General features: G+C 33.8%; 1 protein-coding gene across 18 annotated transcripts; it reads right to left on the reverse strand.

The window, feature by feature from the left end:
• Window positions 1–3,888: 3,888 nt before the first annotated feature.
• On the reverse strand, window positions 3,889–23,280 carry LOC136208765 (protein MICRORCHIDIA 6-like). 18 transcript variants are annotated; one of them, XM_065999942.1, is made up of 26 exons: window positions 23,052–23,280; window positions 22,479–22,609; window positions 22,220–22,397; window positions 21,846–22,134; window positions 20,921–21,222; window positions 17,450–17,821; window positions 14,435–14,494; window positions 13,567–13,707; window positions 12,807–12,845; window positions 12,643–12,717; window positions 12,504–12,538; window positions 11,828–11,906; window positions 11,639–11,728; window positions 11,483–11,558; window positions 10,420–10,498; window positions 9,776–9,910; window positions 7,789–7,887; window positions 7,333–7,479; window positions 6,764–6,856; window positions 5,994–6,045; window positions 5,793–5,904; window positions 4,973–5,028; window positions 4,814–4,860; window positions 4,423–4,487; window positions 4,261–4,300; window positions 3,890–4,178 (listed from the first exon to the last, which is right to left on the reverse strand). In XM_065999942.1, the coding sequence occupies exons 8-26, from the start codon at window positions 13,613–13,615 to the stop codon at window positions 4,077–4,079; spliced, it is 1,470 nt and encodes a 489-aa protein (XP_065856014.1). In that variant the 5' UTR covers window positions 13,616–13,707; window positions 14,435–14,494; window positions 17,450–17,821; window positions 20,921–21,222; window positions 21,846–22,134; window positions 22,220–22,397; window positions 22,479–22,609; window positions 23,052–23,280; the 3' UTR covers window positions 3,890–4,076. The 18 variants fall into 18 exon arrangements, with proteins under 18 accessions (XP_065856018.1, XP_065856020.1, XP_065856016.1 ...); XM_065999946.1 differs by lacking the exon at window positions 17,450–17,821 and having other exon boundaries at window positions 3,889–4,178; window positions 13,567–13,699; XM_065999943.1 differs by lacking the exon at window positions 17,450–17,821.

The raw sequence follows: 23,280 nt of genomic DNA on the forward strand, positions 1-23,280 counted from the left end.
ATTCTAACTACATCGTCGATCAAATTAACCCTTCGTTAGTTGACGGTTATGGTTAACTACTAATCGTTACCTGAATAACAAAATAAGCCTGACAAAACCGAATAACAATATCTAACGGCCCTCCTCAAGCTTAAATTGACATCCAAGCTTGGAAGTTATAGCTGATATCTTAGAGCATGTTCAAGGTTTGGTAAAAAGATCGGCAAACTGATATTCACAATAGTAGAAAAAATTCCTCGATCAACATAATCCTTAACAAAGTGAATATTAATATCAAAATGTGTAGTGTGATCATGATCCATTGGATTGGCAGCAATGGCTATTGTCGAGCTATTATCATAATAAAGAGGTATTGGATACGAAATAAGGATCAAAAGATCTCTTAAGATATAAGTGATCCATTTTAGTTCACAAGCACTGACAACTAAGTTTAGACTGAAGATCGACTAAAAAGACTGATCCTTTTATTATCTAATTAGAAAATCTAATGAGATTACAAGTCTAATTAACTAAATCTAATTCCATATGTAGAATTCGGCCAACCCTACTCCAAGAGAAGAAAATATTCTTCCCATCCCCCACTCAATAAATTACTCTATTCGTTCCATTCGATTCGTTTCTTAGTTCGTGTGGATACCGTTAGAAGCAATCTATATTTGGTTGCTTTATTGGTTGATTACTAACGTTTTAGTTTTGTTTTTGTTTGTGTTCGTGATTGTCGATGATATCCTTATGGGCGTTTTTTTTTGCAACGGTACATAGTTCGTCAACCAAGGTACATATGTTTAATCCTTCTTTATATGAAATAATGATTAACAGATGTTGGAAAAAGGAAAATAGACAAAATTTATATTTTCGATGTGCCTAGACTTGTCTATTTTCTTTCAGTTCGACCATTCCCTAGTAGGGCTAAAATGGTTGGTTACCACAAAAGGAAATTAGCGAAAATATGTTAAAACTAATGTAATTGCTTGCATAAATTGGATTAAAACTTTAGAATCACCTAAGTTAGGTTAATCTCATTGCCCTTCAACTCATTCACGCATTGGAATGGATTTTAAAATTCAGTCTTAGTTTAGTTAGGAGTAGAAGTAGTGTGAGCTATCAGACACTCTCATCCCGAATTCTCTTTAGAATCTTTCTTCGTATGTTACTTTCGAGGGACAATAAGCGGGGCTTCACGTAAATCTTTCTTACTTTCGGGGGCCTTTGAGGAATAGTATTGCATAGTTGGATACAAATGAATGAATACTTTGAAACATTTGGTTTCTAAAAGACATAGTCACCACCCGATTCTAACCAACTGGAAAAATTCGATAAATTCGGTTGCAAAGGACAACCTCACCTTCTAGAGACTAGGTTCGTGGATAATCACGTGCCTTCTAATTGTTAAGCGCATTTAAACTATAATGAGTAGCCTTTCCTATAATCTCTATGTCGATTTACAGTTATATATATCTACATGCTAACACAATGTGCAATATGTAAAGAGAGGTGGCCTATAGGCAAACTCAACCCCTATGTAAGGTTATGAGGAGTGGCAGATGGAGCACAATGGTGTCGTCACGAGCTGGCATCAAGTTGGTATAAGGAACACTGTAGGGGATAAGACTCCCTTGGAACTCTGTCACCCTCCAGGTTAGTGATCAACATTGGCTTAAGAGATCCACACTAGTCCATCGGGGATTAGAAGAGTCGGGTATTTGATCTTAGGGAAAGAGACGCAAATGTCTCCATAAGGGCGAAACCCTATGGACACCTAGGGCTCCGAGATAGTCTATATTGCATGTCCCTTCTAAAGTGAGGTTCAATATACTGGGGGAACCTTTCGGGACGGAATTACTGACCTATGTATTGATGGGACGCGTATAGGGAATAAAGCTCCTAAGTATCATTGTTAACAATGTGTGTGTGTGGATATGCCAATTATATTGAATTCCATTTTAAGCAAAAATTAGGTTGATTTTTGGATTTCTACGTCGAACCGATTTTTTTTTTAACTTAGAAGTCTAGAATATATTTTCTAGAGTTTATAATTTATGAATTGAAGTCTAGATTCTTTAAATTATAGTATAAAATCATAATATATAGAGAATAATGATATATTAAGAATTAAGTTTGGTGATATGACTTAGTTGTAATTTTGTACTTAATTATGATATTCATGTATTTGACCCTAATTAATATCACTTTTATTTTTTAAGCAAAAAATCCAACTAAATCTATTGAATTCATCCACAAAAATAACAAAATAGCAATGTCCTAAATGACATAAAACAGGGGTTAGTCCCCAAACATCAGAACGAGAGATGATTTTCTCACTATCCATGAAAATTTGGAAGCTGCTTTGATTTCACAGGAGATCCATTTCAAATAAAAGAGAAGAAATAACGGAACGTTTGGTATTTTATTGGAATAGGTATAAGAATAAAGGTTGAGATATGGATAAATGGTTAGGATAAGAATAAAAATATGATAGTTGAAAATTATTATTCAATACTTGGTATGTGGAATAAGGATATGGATAAAATAATATTTTAACCTTATTTAAACTACATAACATTAATTTAAGGGATAAGATGAAATTTTTCATCCTATTAAAATCACAGGAACTTATCCCCCGTCTCTAAAACAAACATGAGATAACTCATCTCCGTTTTTTTATTCCCATCCCCGTGTCTTTAACCCTCTAACAAACACTGCTGGGGATAAAAAATATTAATTTCTTCCATCAACGATTAATAAAAACAAGGTTAAAGTGCAAAAATACCCCTAACGTTTCGGATCAGAAGTAATTTTACCCTAACATCTAAAATGGTGCAATTTTACCTCTAACGTTGATAATTTGGGTTAATTTCAAACACTATTATAAAACAAAGATACTTTGATCCTTATTCTGCACCAATTGCATATCAGTGAGTTCTAAAAAAGAACATGTTTTTTTATAATTTAATAATAGAATTGGAGATTAATACTTATAAATTTGGTGAATTTTTTAAATTGTTTTATCTCAACATATATTTGTGATTTGTTACTTATAAAATGACGCACGTGTGAAGTGTAGATGACAAAATTCATGATCAGAAAGACAGTTTGATGTATTATTTCTTAAAATTGACCTAAATTATCAACGTTAGGGGTAGAATCGCACCATTTTAGACGTTAGGGTATTTTTGCACCTTAACCCGTAAAAATATTAATCCCCCAACATCTCCAAACCCTCACCTCCTTTCACTCTCTTCTTAACCAAATTGGGTGTTTTATGTTCAAATGTTGAGTGTCTACTACTAACAAGCTGATTTAATTGTAATTGCTGCTAGAGAAGAATCAAAACAGTAGTAACATTGCATAATGGCACCAGGTGGAAGAGGAAGGAACAACAAAATTACAACAAGAAAACCAGCAATTTTAGGGTAACACAAGACAGATTCAGTAAACAAACCGTTCTAATTTTCTACTTAGAAGGGATAAGAATATTTTAGTAATTGCACGTGTGTACCCTTTTTTTATAAATAACATAAAAATTGTTGAAGTGGCTAGTTGACAAGATATGAGGGATAAAATGAAAGTTATATACAAAGTGTAAAATGGAGTAAACATTGTAAACCACGTATGAAATTTACCTCCAACACCAAATTGATAATTTTTTTTTGCCAAAAGTGTATATATAATACAAAATTTCGTGAAAAACAAATTGAAGTACTTCACAAGTCATATAATAATTAAAAAAATGTTATACATTTTGATGATGATATGCAACGGTTAAATTCGAAACTCTTATTTGACATTTAAAATAAATACTAACAACATAATTTGATTATTTCATTATAAATCATGAACTGATTCAAAAAAAGAAAAACTTATGGACTGGTTAAAATTAGAATGTACCCTGATATTACCGGATTAAAATTTAATAAAATTCATAACAAAATTTCAATTTTAATCATAGTTGACAGTCTACATAAAAATAAAAACAATGAAAACAAAGGAGTCATAGAAAGCTGGTACTTACAATCTAAGACCAGTAAAATTGATCTATTCTGTTATGCAAAAAAAAAAAAAGTGCAAAAGATATCTTACACTTTTACATTTTCTTCCTCCTTGATTATATCCAAGGCCAGAAGTCGTTGATACTCGCAGTTAACTTGCGTCAGCTCTTTCTTAAGCTTTAATACTACCTGCAATGCATCAACTCATGTTTATATGAATTTATGCATTTAAATGCACACTTTTGACACTATTATGTCCATTTTCACATACCTTCGTATAATTTTCTTCTTTTCTCTCATAGTCCTGACATCTGAAAATTTGTAAAATGGAATTTTGATGAGTATAATCTGCAAATATATTGTGCAACTAACCTCTAGCTAATATGAGAAAACAGAGAAATTACATACATAAAATAAGTTCCTAAATACTTACTTCTGTTTGAACTTTCTGTTTACTTGCATCAAATTTGACGCCTCTGGTTCCCCAGTAATGACAGGCTATAAAAAGGCCAAAAAGAATTAATGATAGAGTAGCAATCGGGCTCCCAGTAGAAGATTATAGCAAGCAATATGAGTGTACTTAATCCGTATATATGAATTACACAAACTCAAACTGTCCTACAAACTGAAGGTATGAAACAAGCAGACAAGTTTTTAAGACATCACTAAAACCGTCTCTCAACTCCACATTTCACTTGAATTTAAGGTAAAACAAAGGCAAAGGAGCCTTTGTGCGTGCGTGCAGTGACAATGAGCATGAATGCATGTATATACAATTCACTTGACCAATAATTGCACTTGAACTTCATGTTCATTACGCATACCTCTGTTTCCAAACCGTGCTCTGCATCAACTGAATTGACCAATAATCCTGTCCCAATATGAGGGTGTTATTTCTAAGCATAGATGAGTAATTCCAGTAGAAGCATGTGACCAAATAATGACAACAATTGACTTTAAAGATTTCCAGTGTGAAGGACTACCTCTAACTCTAGGCCTCTCTACCGCATCGTATCCAATTAAACCACAATGATAATCCCTGCCAAAGGCCAATAATTTACATCTGTAAAATTTGATATTTGTAGTGCTCATAAATCCTCTAAATGTGGGTGGGATTGGCTATCAATGGGTTAATCTGGTTTATTCAGTTCAAAAAATTAGAATATCAAATTAACAGGTTACCTCTCTAACTGAAGTAAAAGAAACTAATTCAATTCCATTGATTTTGAATAAATAAGAAAATTTCTCAAAGAAATAAAATAAATATAGGAAAAATGGCTTCTAAATACCAATTGACTGGATATCCCCAAAAAGTGGAGGTGGGAGGTCATCACTTAACACCCAACCTCTTTCATATTTATAACAATAAATATGGTAAATTATTTATTAGTCTCTACATTTTTTTATCTAAAACACTGTTTAGTCCTCGTTTTTTAATAATACATTATAATATCCTTAACTTTTATTCTATTAAACAGTTTAGTCCCTTATAGAGAGGCTAAACTGTTTAATAATTCAAATATTTGAGGGACTGAATTGTTTGAATAGAACAAACGTTAAGGACTTTATAATGTATTATTAAAATACGAGACTAAACAATGTGTTAATTAAAAATGTAGGGACCAATAAATTATTTATCCTAACAAATAAATAAAATAAGGCTTATAAACAAGAATTAACCAAAATCTATCAATTTGAAAAATTAGTTTAAACTGAATAATAGTCAGCTCCACCCAAATTAATCCAGAGAACAATTGCTGAGAAATTAATCGAAGACTTTTTTCTTTTCAGTCTAACATTTACCAGTACTCCCATGTCATTTCCTTCAATCGAGCTTTAAGCTTCTGGAAAAGGGAAGTTATCTCAAACCCTTGTTTGTTGCGTGTTGGTTCAACAAAATTTGCTTCAAGAACACCTAAAACAGCATTAAATCAATTTTCAACATATTCACCTAAAAATCATCAAAATGTAATAGCAATAAGATTTGTTTAAGCAGCTTCTCACCAGCCACCCCTCTACCTCTATTGCTTGAATAGCTCACAACTGGCCAAAATGGCTGAAAAAGAGAGGAAGGAGGCTAATGTCAGAACTAAATAAACGAGCTCACGCCCGGTAAATAAAATGTATGACAATTTTATAATACAAGTCATCTCAACAGGAAATGTTGTCAAAGATCCATTCTTTTAATTCCATGGCATTACAATGACTCTCACATGAGGTAGCCCCTTGGCAATTCTATGCCATTTCAATTTTCAAAATCCAAGGACCTTTTGCTTAATGATTCCACCAATTTCCGCACTTATCAACTCGGAACGATAATAAGATTCTACTTCATACATCCAATTAAAATATTAAACAAATTGATTTCATTCCTCAAATATTCCAGTCCAAGAACTAGGAATGTTTCTACTACGGTTTAACATCTTCAATATGAACTGATGTGATGGCTTTGCCTAGAAACATCTCAATGAAATATCAGCATGTGCCTTCACTCATACACCTGCACATCCTCCATGAGATGGAAGATTGTAGTAGTACTGTTCTTTTATAATACTAGGAATATTGTGTTAAAAAAAAGATTTATATACACCTACAAAAAAAATCAGAACATAAGTCTACATCACTGTATAATATTTTGCCAACCTCGAAAAGCATGCAAAAATGCTAGAGGGTAGAAACTGACACTTAGAAGGGTTATATAGAACTTTCTTTGATTTGCATAAACTTGACAAAGAAGGCTAGGGGGAAAAAAAAACAAAGAAAAGGAACCTCACCAGTATTAAGCGATTTTTATGGTAGACACTGAAACCATGGACATTTACATGTGGAGCTTCTTTTATAAACCCAATTGTAGTTATGACCTCACCCTGCATAAGTAGAACAGAAAATCACACTGAGACGTGAACATTTCTTTCTACAGCATATCACTGAATCTGCAGAGGAAGATTCAAAAGCCCATAGAATATGTTCAAACATAGAGAAAGGGGAACTTGTATAAATAGCCCCACTTTAAAGGACAGAATCAAGCACTACCAACACAATGTTTCATTTTAATTATCATCCATAATCAACACAAAAACTCATTTATTGAAGCAACAAAACAAGTCTAAATTGTACATAATATATGTTTGATTTGTTTTCTTTTTAGGTTTTGCATGCATAGGAAGAAGATGTTGAGATTTAGAAAAATTATTTACACAATGCTTATAATTTTCGTTGGTAGCACATCCAGGTAATTCTTGATCGACATAGCATGAAGGGAACCTTGATTAATTCATATAATATTCATTCAAGTTAAGGCATTAGCTGAATAAGTAAAAATTCTGCAAACGATTAATATAACCTCTTTAACTCCACCACGTCGAGGTTTGTACAAGATGAATTGTGAAAACTTGAGATCATTGGCAAGATTGTGATGCTCGACAAGTCGTCCACGCAATATTATTCTGAAAGTTTCAGGTAGTCGCAAGTACAATATAGACAAATACACCTACAAAGCATAAAAAATAAATAATATTAGTCACATGTACAGGTGCAATTACATGCATGATATTGAAGCACATGTGGATACATAAGTATAGGAGCATTATTAAGTTGTCACTGTAACTTACTCGGAGGGAATAATGTAATCGGTTAGCTATGTGCTGTTCATTATCTTCCCTCCAAGTACCATACCTTGTCACCACTTTTTTTATATCCCCACTTATATGGATAACATGCAATCAAGCCCACGATAAACCAACTCATTGAGAATGAGGGAGAAAAACAAAGAGACAGGAATCAGTTTCAAAGTTTCAACCTCAGGATCTCTTTCGAAGTCCAGTTCTGCATTTCCGTCGTCATTGAACCATAAATTGTAGATAATAATTTTTGTGCCATGTGGTCCAATGTCATCAAACTGCATTCAGATGAAGTTCACAAAAATAGCAAGTATGAGTGAAACCAGAAAAACATACTAAATTGCATATAACCAAAGATTTCTCCAAGTAACTGCAAAGTTTTGTTCACCTCTTCGCTTCAATTGCATTCACTGCATCCTTTTTCTTTTGTTTTTTTCCCTGTTTGTGCTTGAATTGAAATAAAAATGGTGTCCACGTGGTGATTTCGTGTGAATGCTAATGGCTAAAAGCCCATAGGTTGTATGCCAACTTTGTTTAACATTAGGATTAGGATGGACACAATGGCTAGGTGTTATAACCTGTTAATATATTGTGATATTGCGTGGTGAGTTTTATTTTTTGTATTTGTGCTTTGTGTTTTCTGCCTGCGCCGCTTCGGTTTGCCGTTTGGCTTGTTGTAACTGCCTTGCTTCCATGATTTTGCCGGTTACTAGCAGGTACCAGTTACTTGTTTGTTGTTCAGTTATGTTTGTAATGCATATTAAGTAATGAAAAACTGCACGAATAAAAGTTAAGTTCCCTATACCAAAAAAGATACAGAGATCCGAGGTTCTCACTAATGAGCCTCAACGATTAGCAAACACAAGTACCAAAGGCTAAAAGTCTAAGAAGAATACACCTAATTTATATTGGAGTCTTCTCACCAATCAACCTATAACTCGATCAGAGTCTTTAGTCTTTGGGCCATAACAACTTGGTATCAATTATGGGTGGGCTTCATGAATTACAGCAATGGTTTGAGGCCTTCGGGAGGACAGTGCTAGGTATCGGGAAAAGCACGAGGCTTGATAACAGTAACTGACTCGATAGTTAAATGATTTGCCAAGAGAATTGTCCTCTTCTTGAGCGGACAATCAAGACCAAGGGAACAGCAATGTGAATTGGTGAACCACTAGTGGACGGAATTCCAGACTGAAATGCAGTGGGCACCCAATACGCTCAGATGGAATTTTCCAAATTTCACATAAATTAAAAGAGTCTTCCCTTCAAGGTTTGCAGCAACTTATGGACAGATCACTTAACCTTTTACAGACTCTCTGGTTCATATTTTTAGAGCACATCATCCTAGACTTCTGGACATTAAGCTTCTGCCCAGAGGCCGAACAGAAACAATCAAGAATATCCATAATAACACTCAACTGCTCCTCATTACCTTCCAGGAAGATTAGGACATCATCTGCAAAGAATAAGTGAGTAACCTGGGGACAGAAACTATTGATAGCCACTGGGTGGAAATTCCCATTATTTCTTTCAGCATTAGGGAAGTCTAGAAGAAGTAAAGGTGGCGATACTGGCTGCTCGTCTTGATAAAGTTGTGCAAATACAGTTTTTGAAATTACACGGGCAAGCTAGATCTGATGTGGGATGAATTTAAAAGAGTCTTCCCTTCAAGGTTTGCGGCAACTTATGCTAGTTTTTATTGTTTTAAATTATATGTATTGATTCAAAAAAATTACAGGTATTTATATTGGAACAAGTGAACCCGATCTATTTTAGAACATTAAAGGCAATCTCTATTAGAACATGCTCCAAGACTAAATACAATGTGTATGCTCAAACCCTAAGTTTTGAGAGAGAACTTGTAGTCTTGATTTTTAAAAAAAAAAGTGTCAAGGAACTTCAATTTCTATATGCATCAACAAAATACATGTATACATACATATACACATGATTAGATGCATATGCTAAAATAGAATATAAGTTGCATTAAATTAAAGTGCTCCAATTTTCTTGCTAAGATAAATTATACCAGTAATAAACTTTAAATAAATGAAAATCCTCAACATTTAATAAAATGAATATAAAGGAGTAGAAAGTGTAAGATGATAAAGGATGGGTGACTGAGAAGGGGAAAAAAAGAACTGAGAAGGGGAAAAAATTCTTTACTTGTTGCAGAAGCTCTGCTTCTGTAGAATATGGAGACCACTGTAACAGCATGGAAAGATTAGACATATAATGCTCCTTCCCAAAGCGAGGATGAATTTCTAATTTTCCACTTACGCTATTAAACTCATAATCTACCTGCAAACAGAACAAGCTCTTCAACTATTAGCTCTACAAGTGAAAATGCAACACTAGAACATAAAACAGCAACTTCTGCTCCACTAAAACAATGTAAGATCATATCCATCAATATTAGGTGAATATAGCATTATTCATCAAATCAGCTACTAATTCATTAAATTGGCTCGAGCGTCGAATCACAAGGTTATGGCATGTGCAAGACTGATAGAAAACAAACAGATACAAATCACAGAAAGGAAACAAATGCAATGCAGAAATGGGAGAAATCCCCAAATCCAACCAGAATCCAAGTTCTTCTCTACTTAAAGAATAGATACAACGAGCCAAATAACAATTCTATTCCTTCACTCCTCACACTCTCCATCACTAGAAATACCCTACAAAATACTGAACTAACCCTAAAATAGAGGGCAGCTCACCACCTCTATACGACACAGACTGCTTATTGAAATATAAATGGCAAGAATCAGAAATTAAATTGATGCATAATGTGTAATGAAACTCACCATGGGCACTACTATACTGTCATAGCCTGTTCGTGATAAAAACGTATAAGAGAGAAGGCCAATGCTTTGAGTCAAGGTGCTGTTCATTTAACAAACCAATAGGGTAAGAAGCTTAATTGGCCTAATATTGCACAACAATACCAAATACCAATACAAGAAAACTGAGCACAATTTGTCATTGATCTGTCCACAGAACTATGCTTATTTGATTGGCATCACATCACCAATTTATATAACCTATCAAACAATGCTGTGAAGCAAAGCAACAAAGTAATCTCGGCAATGAGAGATAATAATGGCAGACTTCATACCAAAAACAATGTTAAGCTTTAGAATCACAAAATTTTCTTGCATAAAACATTTCAGAAGACAGTAAAATCTAGCCATGCAAGGTCTTACAATTTGCTTCTCATTGCACATAATGAAAGAAACATTAAAAAATTCCTGTTGTTACTTCAAAGATCAATCTAGAACCTTAGTCCCTAAAAACCTTAAATTCAAAGCAACATTCCAAAAACTCAACCAAGTACTAACACGCAATCACACTAAACACTGTAAGTGGAAGACAGTGTTCAATTAACCCAGACGCAGAAAGCATAAAGATGGCAAATAAATAAATAAATAACAACACCACCACCTTGTCTCATAAAATTAAAAGACAAAATAAGATCTTAGATATGCAGGGATCATACTGCAGTCAGATTATCCATAAAAGCAAGAAAGAAAGAAACCACAAAACAAGTAATTATGGAAAAAAAAAAACATCTAAGCAAAAAAGTAACTTCTGAATTGGCTTTACAGAAGACGAAGAGAAACTGCACACAAGGATGAGTGAAAATTTGATTACGAGGAACATTCATAAAAAGTAACAATCACTATAAGAAATGCCCTAAAGTTTTTCCCATCCAAATATTCCTCTCATTAATAATAAGAGGAATGAAGATAAGTAAAAAGATATTGGCACAATTCTGGAAGCTATAAACACCCATATTGCCGGATGGCAATCCTGAACAACCAAACACGAGTAAAAAACAGCATTAGATTTCAGTATTGGCAGCCAAACCTATTGTGTAGATGGCGACTGAAGACAATCACATCTGCCCCAAGTCTCATGGTGCTGGCCTTAAAGCCATTACCATCTGAAAGACAATTGGCAATAATTAATCAATAAATGCGAAAAAGCATAATATAACTTGCAGATCATGAAAAAGATCGTTACATTGTCCTATAGATGATGTGGACTTTTTATCTGAATATACAAAATTCATACAATGTCGCATTGCTTCAGGATCCATTCCGCCACCGTCATCTGGATGCAATTTCGAGTTTGGGACCAAGATTTAGGTATTTTCTTATGTATATAAATTTTATATCATTAAAAAAAACTAAATCATAAAACTTCAAATACCTTGGATTAACAATGTTGGACTTCCGTCTCTTGGATTTGAAATTATATCTACAATGACAAAAGTGGCTCCATTTTGGATCTATTTAATACAAAGAATAGGGAAATGGAAAGCAATGCCATCAGCGACGATATCCACATATAAAAAGATAAGACTATAATACACTTAACCAGACATATTGTAGCCGAATCATGTACAAGGCCCCAAATGCAATAAAACTTGTCTATGATTAAATCTAAGGGTCTATTTGGTTCAGCTGTCGGATGCAACATTTATTTGGTGGGCTTTGCTAAAGTCACAAAATGCTGCTGGTGAGAAAGAGGAAATGTAAATCAGTTCGCAACATTTGTTCTAAAAATTTCATCAAACACCTATTGAGCAGTTGTTTGCTCCAAACAGGTGAAACAAACCCCCCTAAATTTGTATTCTAACTTTGAAAAAAGGAAAACTATATAGACTAAGACTATTGATACACCATTCCAAATACTGAAAATTAATCAAAACTACTCAGACTGGAACATATACAGTTACCATTGCACTTCATTATTTTGCACATCTTATGCTCAACAAATAGTGGACTTCAAAAATCTCACAATTGCTTTATATGACAAAGACTAAATATTGGAAATCCATCCATTGCAAAATCTTTAATTGTTTCATTCATTAATTTGATGTTACCTCATCAACTGCGCTATCAAGCAATTCTGCTATTGCTGCAAACATGATATATGATAGTAATTAATACACCGATAGCAAGTCTTCATCAGCAAAAAGTACATAAAATCGAAGCAACATTTTAACATTACTGAGTACGTACCACCGAAGGCCCATTGATGTGAAGTCGCATTTGGATGAAGAAACATAGGGTGGACATGGAGATAATTTCTTCCATCTGTAATCCCCATAAGTAAAATAAACTTTTTTATACTTTCAAGAGAAAATAAGATATGAAATGAAACAATAGATCAAGCATGGGCATACTTTGAAGGGTGGCCTTGCAAGCAAGAGCGTAGTTCCCAGCTTTTATCATGGAAATCAAACGAAGAGCAACACAATATAGGCTAGGGTTAGAATTGTTCTTTTAATGACCCTTAATATACTAACTCAAATAGGGTATCAATGATTTAGTTCATTTCAAATTGACCCTAAAGCAAAATCAAATAGGATAATCAAAGAACTTGGAAAATCAAAGAACTTGTTTCCTGACTTTCTTACTATATAGTTGGAAAATGAGTTGATTTTTAATGTATAGTGAGCAGGTGGTGCATCTCTATATGATGATCTCGTGATTGCTAATACGTCTGCCAAACAACATACAAACTCCACTTAAAATAAATAAATCTGTGAAAGTATAAAACAGAGAGATTCCTTAGGAGGAAACTGAATTTTGTATAGCAAAACTTCCAAATTCTATTAATAACCTTGAGTTAATTTCAACAACGATCTTCCACATTAGGGTATAAATTAATGTAATAAAATTCATCTTCAGTTTAGCAAACAACAAAAGGGACCAATTAAATAATGAATGATGCGTTGAGCAACCTATTAGGGTTATCGCAATTGGTCTCGCATATATAAACTAAGCTGCATGTTTACCAAAATGAAGGATATCATTTGATTTTCCTTTCCTCAGTTAAAGCAAAATCGAAGCAACGCTAACATTTCAAAGAAAGAGATAAACAAGCAAATAAGTTAGGGGAATGAAGAAACGTAAAAGCAAGTAAAGGAGGAGTAACAGTACCAACAACATCTTCAGAAGAAGGAATTGGGTGTCGATCACTAAACTCCATTATTACACTCACTCATCCAATAGCTTCCGTATATTCTTTGGCTATTTAACAGAGTTTTCCAAGTTCTTTGCTTCCTTTTCCAAACTGCATCTCTAATAAGCAATGTCTTAAAAAAACGGATTGGAAGTCACCAAATTGAGGACTGGGTTAGGGTTTATAGGTTTAACCAGGGACGGATCCAGGATTTTAAACTAGTGGGGGCAAACTAAATGACAATCAAATCATTAAAAGAGATTGAGATAACAAAAGCACATCAAATTTTTGCTACAAGAGACTTCCGGTTAGGCTGTAAGAGATCATACATTAATTGAAGAAGTACAATCCTATATCAAATAACTCTCAGTTTTGCTACAAAATCGACCATAATCACCATACTTAGTTGAAAACAACAATAAGAAGAACAACTGAGCATTTAGGCAAAGAATTCAGCCAAATAAAACATAAAATTACAGATAAAGAAAAACTACAAAGTAATTAATCAGAGCAGCCACAAGCCCAGTTGCTCAGAAAAATAAAACATAAAATTGAAAACTACAATAACAAAGATTGATACACAATAAAACCCTACCTCATGATAAGTTAACTTCATTGCAAAACATGGGGGAATTCCAATTTCATTAACATCTAAACAAGGAGAATGCAGCATAACTAACACAGTAATCTTGAGTTAATATCTCTACAACTTCAGGTTATTTGATAATGTTGATTGCAATTAAACTCTTAAAAATTAAAACCAATTTGCTATTAACAATTTAGAAGAAAAAGGTATTACAATTAGCAATTCACATTCAGTAAAGAAAATTGAATCAAATGACTCACAATTATAACTTCAGAAGAGTATTTCACGTTCCCTCTTTCCACAAACTAATTTCATATTCCCTGTAAAATCAAACTAACAATTGCTTCAAATTTTGTTAAATTACTAAATGTTAAATTGCTTCAAACTAAGAACACAAGTTTGACAAAATTACAGAACAACATAATTACAAATTCGTTTGAAGCAAATAAGCCACTTCACTTGAATAAGTAAAGAAACATAAAAAGAAGCAAAGCAAGTAAGAACAGAACAATAAAATTACAAATTGGTAGGAAACAAAGCAGTAAAGAAAATAACAACATTAATGACAACAAATTTGTTTGAAGCAAAACCATTAAGAACAAAATTACAAATTCGTTTCAACCTTAGTTTTGTTCCTCCTGGTTTGAGATCTGTAAATAAGTCGTTCTTGAAGTTCAAATTGAAGGAGGGAGACAGACGGACAGACGACGAGGACAGAGATTGAGAGAGAATAGCAGACTATAAGTTTGGGTTGGTGAATTCGAAATTGATGGAGAGATCGAGAGGTTAGGGATTTAGCAGATTAGGAGTTCTTTTGCCGTTGTGTTATTGACAAGAATGGGAGAGGGAGAGATCGGTCAAGAGTTTGTTTTTGTAATTTTTTAATTAATTCATTTAGCCAAAACGATGACGTTCTTTTGTGTAAAGAAAATAATAAGAAAACCCTAAGTTATTGATCTCCTTCCTTGAACTCAGCTTTCTTCTTGGAACAGAAGCTCCGCCTGTGTCGTTAATGGGGGCAAAGATCAAAACTGGGAAAAAATAACCTGGGATATTTTTTGGGGTAAAGTTCAAATAAAACCCATGTGGTTTCACTAATTTTTAGATAAAGGACTGTGGTTTACTTTTTGTCAAAACAAGGATTGAGGTTTCAAATTTGGATTAATGCTATTAAAACCATCTTTAACGATCTGAAAATGAAAATTTTCAAGAATTAAAGTTGTCCAATGTCATATTTTCTATGGAACTACATTTTCGATTTTCGAAAATCATCTTTTTTGGAACTTTCTCTCTCTTTACCAAACATCATTTAAACAATCTCAAAATAAAAAAGTTGAAGAATTAAAGTTGCTTAGAATATTAGTAGTTCTTAAAATATGTCATTTTTGAAGTCGTCAAAGGTGATTTTAATAATATCAATCGAAAAAGTCCTTATTTTGTTAAAGTTAAAAACCTCAATCCTCGTTTGGACAAAAAGTAAACCACAATCCTTTATCTGAAAATTAGTGAAACCACATGGGTTTTATTTGAACTTTACCCTATTTTTTGTTTATAGATCTCAATGGGGGCAAGTGCCCCCACTGTAGATCCGTCCCTGGGTTTAACGGGTTAATTCGGATTAGTTGAACAGGATAACGTTGCAATATATTACTAATTGTAACAGACCATGAAAACACAGAGAAATCCATGGGATACCATGTAGATTACGAGCCTACATGAATATATCAATACACATATATATACAAGGTTCTCCTTCAATCGAGGAGACAAACTGACCCTACCAGCAGCCTTACAGCTTGCTACAAATACAGATAATATAGTCTTAAAGACAGTGCACTCAAGATACTTTAGAATATAAAAATATAATCCGGGAAATGCGGGCTAGAAGAATAAATCGGACAGGACAGACGACAGTAGAAGAACATCAAGCTTTGTTCCGAAACAGAGAAGCAAAACTCAGTTGTAGCCACATGCAAGAGGCTGTCAGCAACATCAGTGCACAAAAGGAGATTCACCGGAAAACCTGACCGAACAGACACATTGGAAACAGAGAGGCGAACTGCAACTTGGAACCCTAGGTCCCAACAGTCTGCTCACAAGGCAGACAACAATGCTGAAAGAAACAGCCCAGTAATGTAACCCAAAATTTCTGCTCATAAAGCCGAAAACAAATTCTAGAATCTCAATTCAGAAACCCAAAACAGAAGTCAAAACAAGGTTCTGATCCCATGCAAGGAGGAATTTTCTTACAGCGACGACGACACAGGGTGGCCGCAATGTGAGGAAACGCCGAACGGAGGCGGAGAGGATGAACCAGAGGGATGGTGAGATAAAATGACTGAGTATTCAAGAGAACCAAGCTCTTGACAGAAATGGAACCCTGGGAAATACTACCCATAAAATATTGAACCCTTGAAGAAACGCAACTCTGTAAATACTTCACAACTCTGGAAATACTACCCAGAAAAAAGAATTCAGAAACCTTAGACCTTAGGCTCTGATACCATGTAACAGACCATGAAAATACAGAGAAATCCATGTAGATTAAGAGCCCACATGAATATATTTTATTTAAGAGCAATACACATATATATACAAGGTTCTCCTTCAATCAAGGAAACAAACTGACCCTACCAGCAGCCTTACAGCAGTCTTAGGCATGCTATTTATTAATTACATTGACTTGTGCTCTAACACTAATAAATATAATATATAAATTATCTCAAAATTAAAAAAAAAAGGGATAAGGTGCAAACATGCCCCTAACGTTGACAGGCAGGAACAATATTACCCTTAACGTTAAAAATAGCACAATTAAAGGCTCAAGGTTAACCAATTAGACCAATTTTAGACATCTTAACGGATTGGTTTACACTGTTATGTTTCTTGCTTTCTCATTCCATCTATCACGTGATTGACAACAACAACAACAACAAAAAGAATCTCTTTCTTTTTTTCTAGATAAAAAATCAGAGAAATCTCGCTTTCATAAGAAAATCATCTGAAAGTTTGAATCCCCCAGAAGGAAAACGCAAAAATCTCAAATAAAAACAACCCTCCTAAATCTCCTCATACATGAGTACAATGGCACAAGTAATCTTAGTTTTCAGAAATTTCCACAACAATTCTGCAATTCTCTGGTTTCCAACTCTCCTCCACAAAGCTCTCCAACTTCAAGTAGCCCAACACATCAACAGAACCAAAAGGAACGATTTTTTTAAACAGCATTAATTGAAAATTTAAAAGGGATTGGAGCATAGAAAAAAGCAACTTACTTTTGGGATTTGCAGATTGAGGTTGGGATTTGCAGGTTGAGGTTGGGATTTGCAGGTTGAGGTTGGAGCATAGAAAAAAGCAACTTACTTTTGGTAATTTATGTTTCAAAGTTTGTGGGATTGAGGTTGAAGATGAAATCAAGGTGAGATTGAAGTGGCTCAACGATTTTGGGGTTCGAAATAATATGAAAAGTGAGGAGATTTGGGTTAGGGTTTTTATTAATCGTTGTTAAGATTCTTGCATTTTTCTTTGGCTTAATGCTTCTCCAGCCCCCTTAACTTGTCCAAATTGGTCATTTTACCCCTCCAACTCATTGAATGCCCTATTTAACCCCTTAACTCCATAAAAATGGTATTTCTCACCCCCTTAACCTGTCCAAATTTGTCATTTTACCTCTTTTAATTGCTAGAGTTCAGCTTTAGCCATGCTACAAGCCAATTCTACAAAGCATCCTCAACAAGCCACAACTTAGATTAGTTTGGTTCAATGGACTTGAACCTTAGTTGAGTCGCGACGATTTGATCCAATTCATGAAGATTTCGAGTTGTATCTATGGTACGACTCGAAATCTTCACGAATCAGCCGAATCACCCGATTCGGTCAATTCGGTCAACCACTCAAACCTTCCATCCTTAAGGTTTTGATCGCACGGAAGGTTGGAAAGGGGTTAATAAAAAAGGGTTAGGGAAGGAAAGTAAGGTATTAATCTTATCATTACTTGGAAGGAAAGTGTGTATTTCTAAGAGTTAGGTGTTGTTTGATAAAATGAAAATTAAATGCTGAAAAATTAAGTAGACAAGTGTTGAAAATATTAAATGATGTAAATGTTTTATAAATATAAAAATTAAGTACCGGATCAAAAATTTGTCATAATGTTCAACTTAAAATTTCAAGTTCAGTGTTTTGACCAAAATAAGTGATTTTTAACTCACCTGAATAATATAAGTAGTTAAAGAATTGTAGTTCTCAAACATACTCAAAAGAAATACGTGTTGAACTTATTCAATTAAGTGATTATTTTATTTATCAAACAACATACACGTAACTTGTTTTGTTTTGAAAGATTCATAAGATAATGGTAAATAAAAAATATATGACTAAAATGTTACAAATGGAATGAGGGGTTATGGTTTGAGTTTTAAAAGAAAAGGGTAATATTGATATTAAAGAAATTAATAAGAGTTTGTAAATTAATTATTAATTATTAACTCTCTTTGGTAAGTTATATTTAGTATCATTAAAGTTTAGGGGTATATACGTGAATTCTATTTTGTTTCAGTAAATTTATTGAACTTTTTTTTATTTCAATAAAGTCATTACAACCAAATAAAATAGAAAAAATTACCGAAATAAGGGACAGCCACGTGACATCCAAAAAATAGGGTTAATAGCCAAATTTTACCCTAACATTTTTTGTGAAATGCAAATTTGGCCCTAACGTACGAAATGGTCCAAATTTAATTCTAATGTTTCCAAGCAAAATCAATTTTAGCACTAAGTCACCATATATGCGAAAAAGCTGGTTTAACTGTTACTTAACTATCACTATGTCTAAGATATTTAATGTCTCACTAACACCGTTACAAAAAAAGTTGTTAAATACTAACAACTAAGTCAGCCACATATAAGTTAATCACAAATAACCAACAAAAAATGTACAAAACGGCTTCAGTATATCAAGAAACTTGTTTAGAAGGTCCGGTGCAACAGTTAAATAACAGACAAACCGGCTTTTACAAATTTTCGGTAACGTATTGCTAAAATTGATCTTGTTTGGAAACGTCAGGGTTTAATTTGTACCATTTCATAAGTTAGAGGCTAAATATGCACTTCTCAAATTTGATCCCTATTCCCAAAAAATATGATTTATTTTTTTTCTGCCATGTAATGCATAAGAGTATTTTCTTTTCAACATAGTTGTCATGTCACTATTGCAATGATTCTTTTTATGTTTGAATTGAGAAGAATAACTTTATTAAAATAAAAATGAAAGTTCAATACTTTATTAAAACAAAATAAATTTAAATGACCTTTTTTAAACATACACCAAACTTCAGTGACCATAAATGCAAGTTACCAGAAACTGAAGATATTTCACCCAAACAAAAGTTATTATTAACTTTTGGGATAATATATCAAAATAGCTTCAAGATTTTTGGAGAATAGCTAATTAGCATCCACTTACAAAACAAAACAATTGCATTTCCAACGTTTATGAAATGAGCCAATTAAAAGTCTTAGGGTCCGTTTGGTATGACGTAATGCAATGTAATGTAATCAAACTTGTAATGTAATCAACCTTGTAATGTAATGGAATGGTGATTCCATTACCCTGTTTGGTTGACAAACTAAAAAAATGATGAAATTTAATTATCGTTACAATATTTATATTTGCTTAGTTAAAATGTAATCATAAAATTTTATTCATACAGTTAAATTCATCGAAAAACATGAAAACGTGAAAAACGCGAAAAATGGAAAACACAGAAAACATGAAAAAATTCAATAAAAAAAGGCGACCTATATTTCGTCACATTTTTCGGGTTTTCCAGTTTTCACGTATTTTTTTCATTTTCTTTTTATGTTTTTTTGTTTTATAGTTTAATAAGAATTGTGCATAATAAGTATTAATAATAAAAATGCAAGAGTTAGTCGTAATGACAATTCATGTCTATTCTTAATGTAATGCTCATTACATAAATTTGTAAAGAAAACTTGAGTGATGTATTTGTGATTCCATTATGACAAAACAATATGACTAATCCAAACATGGTAATGGGCCTCCATTGTAATGAGCATACAGCGTACCAAACGGGACCTTACTAACTAACCAAAATTGCACATTTAGCCGCCACATCATACTTCCATCCGATCCAGGTGGCATGACATAGTCCAAAAAAGGAGCACATGTAAAACACATAACTTCTTTAATTCCAAAACCCTTCCTCCAGAAACGTAATTTCCACTCTGACATGGCACCGTGATATGAAAGGATTAACGGGACAAAAATCTGATATGTCAATTTCTGTTAATAAAATATTTCAATTATACTATTTTGTATGTAAAAACTAAATTAGCTCTTTTCGATCCCTTCTAAGGTTGAATAAGGGCATTATTTTGGAGGAAGTTAGGCAGAACCCCTTGTTTGGAAGGAAGTTAGAGAGGAGGTTAATGCAGTAAGGAAGTGTGAACATTTTACTCTCATTGACTCTAAACTTTAACTATTTGGAGTTAATGGAAATAATGGAAAAGGAGCTAACCTTTTAACTACCATTTATATCCATATAGACTATCAAATAATGTTAACTTTTAATATTTGTTTCCATCACTTTCATCTCTAATGTCTCCGTTAACCTTCCAACTCTCAAATAAAGGTTAAGTCATATTTTATTAACATGTTCCAACCTTTCATTCAATCAAAAAGATATTTACATGCGAGAATAGCAAAGAGAATGCATGCAAGCCCTTACCTTTTTCTTGAACAAGCAAATTTGCCAAAATAAATTTTGATTTTGGTTCAGCTTCAAGGAAGAAGAAGTCCCAGCTCTTATTCAGACAGCTTGAAGCTCACAATGGATAACATGGATAGTTGAATCCATGATGTGTTTCATGTGTCTTTGCTCAAGGCATATAAAGGGCCCCTGCCAGCTATTGTGGGGAACCTACCACATACTTGTGATGGAAAAGCTTTGCCCTCGCCCCACACTCCATCCTCCGTAGCAGGCTCGATCGAGCTCAACGCGAGCTGCTCGTACAATGACAGGTTGTTCTCCTGACGATGCAACATGGGAGCCATTAGAACACTTTCAAGAACCTTATCCAGAGTTTAAGCTTGAGGACAAGCTCAAAATCGAGTTAGGTAGTGATGATACGGACGCCTTTATTGGAAGGCATTACCAAAGAAAGAAGAAATCTTCAGCCTAATTTCTTTCCTATAAATAACTTTCCTATTCCAGGATTTAAATTTGTTTCCTTTTGTTATTCAGATGTTATTTTGTTTCCTTTAATTGTTAGTCTTGATTCCTATAACTTGGAGGCTGATATATTTATATCTATAATTTAGGATCTAGAATTCTCTTGTATCTGCAGCCTACAAATAAAGTATTTTCTATTCAATAAGAAAGAAATTCTCGTTCTATGAAATTCAGTATTAGAAGGGGCTCTGTCAAAGACAAGTCTGCCTTTTCCAATTCAATATAGATTCGAAGAAGAGTTCTTTTGTGTCTATCTAGACATGTGACTAGATCTTAGGCCAAGGTTCGTAACAGCTTCTGTCCTTTCCCCTAAATCTCCTTTAGGATAAAGCAAAAATTTCCTGATGATTTGGTTTCAATCATTACAATTCGAATCAGCTAAATCAACTCATGAGGCATTAAAGGCAGGAACAAAACGTACCATTTGTATCCACCAGCATTAAATACTTGACTGTAATAATATCGATCTTGCCATGTTGAGAACTCGTCAATATTCCAGGAAAAACAACTATTTAGAGGATGCTTTCTAAGTGAATTAAGAGACAACTCCTGTACGTGGCCTGTATTTTTAATGACATAAACCTCTGCACCACATGTGCAACAGTCGTCAACAAGATATCCATTTCTTGAGTCATTGAAAGATGAAAGCGGGAGCAATTGGTCAAAACCATGTTCAGTCTTTAACACATGGTAACGTTTAGTTTCCCTACCTGCATATATAGAATCAAACATTTTGCACACATTTGGAAGGAATTGTATCAAGAAAGAAAATTTTACAGAAAAAACAACAATTACCTTGGAAAGCCAAGTACTTATTTCGAATATGATCATAAACAAAAAATGTGAGGATCACATCAATTACATGGGATCCCTTAGTTATTGCAATTGTATCTGCTAAAGCCAAGTACAGAAAAATGTGGCCATCTCGGTTCCTTTTTGCATTCCCATTAGGATACAGCAATAGTTTCCTTTCCTATATATTTGGTTCAGAAAATTGATCATTTTGTTGACATGAGAACTAAAACAATTTATTGGATTTTATGAACATACGTACCATTTGTAGTCACCAGCCTTAAAATTCACCAGATTTATACTTGTTTCCTGACTTTCTTACTATATCAGACAAGTTGGAAAATGAGTTGATTTTTAATGTATAGTGAGCAGGTGGTGCATCTCTATATACGTCTGCCAAACAAGATACAAACTCCACTTAAAATAAATAAATCTGTGGAAGTATAAAACAGAGAGATTCCTTAGAAGGAAGCTGAATTTTGTATAGCAAAACTTCCAAATTCTATAAATAACCTTGAATTGATTTCAACAAAGATCTTCCACATGAGGGTATAAATTAATGTAATAAAATTCATCTTCAGTTTAGCAAACAACAAAAGGGACCAATTAAAAATAATGAATGATGCGTTGAGCAACCTATTAGGGTTATCGCAATTGGTCTCGGATATATAAACTAAGCTGCATGTTTACCAAAATGAAGGATATCGTTTGATTTTCCTTTTCTCAGTTAAACCAAAATTGAAGCAAAGCTAAAATTTCAAAGAAAGAGATAAAGGAGCAATTAATTTAGGGGAATGAAGAAACGTAAAAGCAAGTAAAGGAGGAGTAACAGTACCAACAACATCTTCAGATGAAGGAATTGGGTGTCGATCGCGGAAGCCGGAAAACGGACCGCAGCGCAACGACTAGGACTCGTGTCGGTGAAGTTTTGAACATGAGCTACCACTTATGCAGCGGCAAGGACCCGCAACTCTCGAAGGGGCCACCAACCGCCCCTCCGCCGTGAAAAGAACCGCTTCTTTCTTGCGGGGGGCATAGATTCGAAAAGCCAGTCGACCTTCCAA

This window comes from Euphorbia lathyris, chromosome 10 (genome assembly GCF_963576675.1).
Source record: "Euphorbia lathyris chromosome 10, ddEupLath1.1, whole genome shotgun sequence".
NCBI lineage: Eukaryota > Viridiplantae > Streptophyta > Magnoliopsida > Malpighiales > Euphorbiaceae > Euphorbia > Euphorbia lathyris.

What these genes read in the sequence shown, in the direction of transcription:
- LOC136208765 (XM_065999948.1), bottom strand. Translation starts at nt 13,615, where the DNA reads ATGGAGTTTAGTGATCGACACCCAATTCCTTCTTCTGAAGATGTTGTT. An exon ending in CACATCATCTATAGGACAAT is followed by an intron (nt 11,559 to 11,638) that starts GTAACGATCTTT and finishes ATTGTCTTTCAG; the next exon opens with ATGGTAATGGCTTTAAGGCC. An exon ending in AGCACGGTTTGGAAACAGAG is followed by an intron (nt 4,488 to 4,813) that starts GTATGCGTAATG and finishes GCCTTTTTATAG; the next exon opens with CCTGTCATTACTGGGGAACC.